We start from the raw sequence: 4,538 nt of genomic DNA, 5'->3' as shown, positions 1-4,538 counted from the left end.
TAAAAGGGATGCTCTTAGACCTTGAGATCACTCATTAATTGACTTGACAATAAGCTTGAGGTTATGAACCCCAAGAGAATGCTCTCGCTAGGTCTTCACTTTGATAGGTTGCCTTGGTCCTCATACAAGCCTTTTCTTAAGTCTTGAGTCTTCTTTTATTTATCGTAATACATTAAGATAGCAAATCCTAGCCATATATTATGGATTGCAACCATTTGATTTGTTTTGTTTGATGCACAATACATACTTCAAACCATTATTAAACATGATAATTATCACAAATAGCAATATAAATAGGTACTTCAAACCATCTAGTGAACGTGATAGTGCTCAAAATTGATAACTTGTCATGTTGATTTTGAAAAGGGTTGTTGCTTGCCCAACTTTCATGTGATCACTATTCAATCAGGTTTTCGACATTGACATGGTAAGTTGAAAGATTTAATGAAATACAATGAACACTTTAGGTGCAACTTTTTTCACACAATGCCTTAAGATTGTTTGTGTCACTACATTTACAACAAAAGTACAGTACATGACATAATGAAAACTAGGGAAAAAGTATGGCATTGTTACACACTATTGGCCATCTTATCCAAAATTCAATGCCACATTATCTATGTATTGGATATAAAAATGTAGAAGGGCTACTTGGCAATAAATAGAGAATTCCATAGAGATTATATAATATGAATAATTGTACTAGAAAAATACAATAATGGAAATTTGGAGGTTCACAACTTGGAACACATGCTAAGAGTACAAAAGATGTCAAAAGCATGATGGTATAGACTTGAAGCTAGATTACTTATTCTAGGTGATACGAAATGGGAGGAGAGAATGGTGAATAAAGAATGGAGATTAAATTGTGGCCTCCTTCATTGGAGGTGGGGCGTGATACGAGTTTGAAGTAACTTAGGTCTAGAGGTGGGGGTGAATGTGGCAATGTGAGGGCACATGTGGTGAGGCATCGGGGATGCCCATGATTAAGGGTGGTACCAACGATGGACCAACCTGGCTTTCTTGAAGCCTTGCAAGTAAAGCTAGCTAGAAATGGAGGCTCAGTTTACGTCTAGACACCATCATATGAAGGTTTGGTGAGGTCCTAGCGATGTCACAAAACCCTAGGGCTCGAAAGAGCACTCGAAGGGGGGTGTCGGAAACCGCGTGGAGTCGGTGCAGTAGTTGTATTGCATGTAGTTTGCCTTGACCCATTGGAGCTTGCTTTCCTGGTCAGTGCTAAGGACCTGGTAGGGGGCATTGTTCCACCATTGGGTGCTAGGGCAGCTATTGTTGCCACTTTGGGAAACTGTGGCGCCGTCGCAGGCGTCGAACCGGTACCTACCGAAAGAGGCAATGAAGGGCGACCTCTTCCAGTTGATCTTGTCGCGGCCCCCCCTGGTCGCCCAGATGCTGCCATCCCAGATACTGGCGAAGATCCCCATGGGCTGCTTCTTCAGATAGGGCACGCCCAGCTCCTCCTTGTTCAGCACCACCCTTATGGGTATCCCGTCCACAGAAATGCTGCAGCCATATCCACGCCAAAACACAGAGGTAAGACCTTCTCATGGGGCTTTGCCAGGACATCCTTACAGAATTACATCTTCTTCTTTTGTCATAATCTTGTCTTAGGATCATATAATTGATGTTAGTCACCATCACACATTCATTCTTTCTCCTAATCTTGTGCCAGGATCATGGAAGTCATGTTGTTCGCCATTACATTTTCATTGTTAATCCTAATCTTGTGCCTGGGTCATGTAATTCATGTTAATCAGTTGTCCTCTAATTCGTGTTCATCAGTTGAGTGAAAGCATGTTATCCTGATAAACTTATTTCCCCCTATAATGTTCAACAGCATGAGCTTCTGCTCCGGCGACACCGGATACCTAGCTAGGTGTGGTTGGGGGCAGGGAGGCTGTTGGCCCTCCCTTGCTGGCCCCCTTCCCCCCCTCGCAGAAGCTCAAGATGTTGTCATAATTCACAATCTGGAAATTATAGTGGGAATTTGTCTAAAGCTTCTTCTGTTTAGATGTGCTGATTGTGCTACTTATTAGCAGTGGCCATGGACATGCTATTTTATGACAAGTTATCATGCTTCCGCCAAGTTATCCTCAGAACTCTTATTTTATGGTGGTTCAATGTAGGATCTCACGGCTTTTTGTGATTCTATTAGGACTATTTTAATTCATGCCGATCAGCATTACTTTTCAATTCCAACAGTCATTGCCAGCTTTTTACCTCTCCTTTACCTACATCTGCTCTTTCTTATTCATGTTTTCACCCCAGATACATGGTTTTGAGTGCATTAGCGTAAATAAATATTATCATGTCCTTGCTGTGTGTGCATTCCAATGCTTAAGACATAGCCCAAGGATATTATTATGTTTATTTAGTCACACATGGAGTTGGTGTGCATTAAATGCACTGGTTGACATGAAAGAAGTGCTCATGCTTGTGGATTCCTATGCTCGAGATGGTGCCCAAGCTTCCATTGTCCTCAGGTCCAGGTTCATGATGGACCCAGGACTAGCCATCCTGGCCTGCCATAGTTTCTTTTACCAGTTGAGATAATGGTACGACATATGCAATTATTCAAGGTATCAAACCACATGGATTGCAAGGTCTAATGATGCTGACAATGCTCAGAGGTCAGACAGAGACAATTCATGACACAGTTATGCTTTAAGGCATAGGCATTGTAGAATGATTAGGAAAGCAAGCAAGGGCATGTTTAACTTTGTGAAATGTCTATATACTTACATTATGTGTTGTGTGTTCCAAAGAACAGAGTAAGTATGGTAAGCTCTAGTTGGGTCAAACCATAGGTATATCCTCTGCTCTCTTTCACCAGTGCCATTCCAGAACACATTTGTCTGCAAGATGTATGGCTGGCCTGTCACATTGCCAAGGAACTCGAAGTCGATCTCATCCCTGTTTTGGGTCTCTGATGAGAACTGAGCCACCAAATTGACCATCCATGTGTCAATGTCCAAATTGTAGCACTTTGAACTTTGTTAATCAACTTCAACATGAATAATACACCATGCTCACTCTGTTTATAACACTGATCACAGTAGGGAACTTACATAGTAGGCAGTTACTGTCCCAGCAGAGTTCCCATGTACAAGCTTGATACTCATGTCAAAGCTCCCAAACAAGTACATCTTCTTGGATGCAATACCTGATGCTGCAGATTTCAAGGATTGAAACAGGTTAGATAGGAGTCATGTGAAGAAAAGGAAAGGCTCCATAACCTGACGGGATTAGGATTATAAGAGAGGTTTGTCAATTGTTTAGAGAAGCAGTCAGTAGAACAAGCCACAGACACAGAGAGAGAGAGAGAGAGAGAGAGAGAGAGAGAGAGAGAGAGAGAGATTTACCAATCTTGTGGTCTGATGTAACAGAATGTAAGAGATTTAGTGAGAATGCTGACCTGATGGTCTGATGCATATATTTTCTACTTAATTCAATTATCTTCACGGAAAAAAGAAGAAGAGATTTACCAGTCTTGTTGTCCAGCACCAGTTGACACACATGGTCATTGTTTATAAAGTGAACATTTTGAGCACCCCCGGTTACATAATAATCACTCGAGTATCTTGTGTAGGCAGCAGGAGTAAAACTGAGCAAGATTACAGAGGTCAAGAGGAAACATGGAGCTGCAGCACCCATCAAAAGGGAAGGGGCTCTCAGCTGCATCAGGGCAAAATTTGAGCTGAGATCAGTATGGGGGACTACTAGGTAGAAGTGGTGAGTGGTTTGATGGTAGGAAGGCACATTCAAAGCAAGACCCTGTTGCAGAGGACTTCTGGGATTCTGAAGTCTGAGAACAATGTTGGCAAGTAGGAAGCCACAGAGAGAAAGACAGCGAGATCTATGGTGGGGTTTTGAGGCTGTATTGGATGTCAAAACTCTCAAACACTTTGGCTGAGCAAGATTGGTGGGTTTTGGGCCGGGGGGGGTGGGGGGGGGGGGGTGGGGGGGGGGGGATGTGGGTGGGTAAGAACTGAGGGGGGTACACAGGCTGCAAGACTAGAATTAATAGAGAGTAGCCACTGATGATTGCTGCATGGAATCCACTTCCATGTTACAATATCTTCTGACTGCCCCTTATTAAATCCAAGTTTGCATGCCAAATGTTGCCTTAGGATCATATGAAAAGAGTCCTCTTTTTGTGATGTTGCATACTAAATGGGCCATTGCCCAACAGCTTTAAGAAATCCCATAAGTTTTTAAAGAAATGCAACAAAAAGCTCTTCAAATTCCCATGCAGAATCACCAATAGCAGTATTAGTGATAATCAAAGATTCCCAAATTTCCATGCAGAGCCACCAATAACAGCATCACTGGTATAATCCTGAAATATCTAATATACTAATAAGTCTCACCATCATCAGCATTAACTTGTTGCTATTATCGTTGATTACTATCCTTTATTATCAATTAGAATGTGGTCTTCTGTTGAATGCATGTTTCATGTCAGGAGTTAAAACCCAACCCAAATGGAAGCTTTATCAAACATCACCTTTACAGCT

The 4,538-nt window shown here is 42.0% G+C and overlaps 1 protein-coding gene and 1 long non-coding RNA gene across 2 annotated transcripts; one reads left to right on the top strand and one right to left on the bottom strand.

Annotated features, from left to right (window-relative positions):
- Positions 1-506: 506 nt before the first annotated feature.
- Positions 507-3,965, bottom strand: LOC148026573 (putative xyloglucan endotransglucosylase/hydrolase 1). The gene is made up of 4 exons (XM_087691017.1): positions 3,507-3,965; positions 3,090-3,190; positions 2,764-2,957; positions 507-1,524 (listed from the first exon to the last, which is right to left on the bottom strand). The coding sequence occupies exons 1-4, from the start codon at positions 3,700-3,702 to the stop codon at positions 1,125-1,127; spliced, it is 891 nt and encodes a 296-aa protein (XP_087547143.1). The 5' UTR covers positions 3,703-3,965; the 3' UTR covers positions 507-1,124.
- Positions 1,416-2,788, top strand: LOC148026574 (uncharacterized). The gene is made up of 2 exons (XR_015692847.1): positions 1,416-1,554; positions 1,859-2,788. It is a non-coding gene; the product is annotated as an uncharacterized LOC148026574 (long non-coding RNA).
- Positions 3,966-4,538: the final 573 nt, after the last annotated feature.

Source organism: Lygodium microphyllum, chromosome 13, assembly GCF_053477565.2.
Source record: "Lygodium microphyllum isolate KBCC chromosome 13, Lygodium_microphyllum_v1.1.10, whole genome shotgun sequence".
Classification (NCBI taxonomy): Eukaryota; Viridiplantae; Streptophyta; class Polypodiopsida; order Schizaeales; family Lygodiaceae; genus Lygodium; species Lygodium microphyllum.
Note: the sequence above shows the minus strand (reverse complement) of the source record. Positions and strands in the feature narration are given on the sequence as shown.

Coding starts and splice junctions, on each gene's coding strand:
- LOC148026573 (XM_087691017.1), bottom strand. CDS start 3,702: ATGCAGCTGAGAGCCCCTTCCCTTTTGATGGGTGCTGCAGCTCCATGT. Junction 3,191..3,506: donor GGTGCTGGACAACAAGACTG/GTAAATCTCTTC, acceptor TGAAATCTGCAG/CATCAGGTATTGCATCCAAG. Junction 1,525..2,763: donor TGGAACACACAACACATAAT/GTAAGTATATAG, acceptor ATATGGCTGCAG/CATTTCTGTGGACGGGATAC.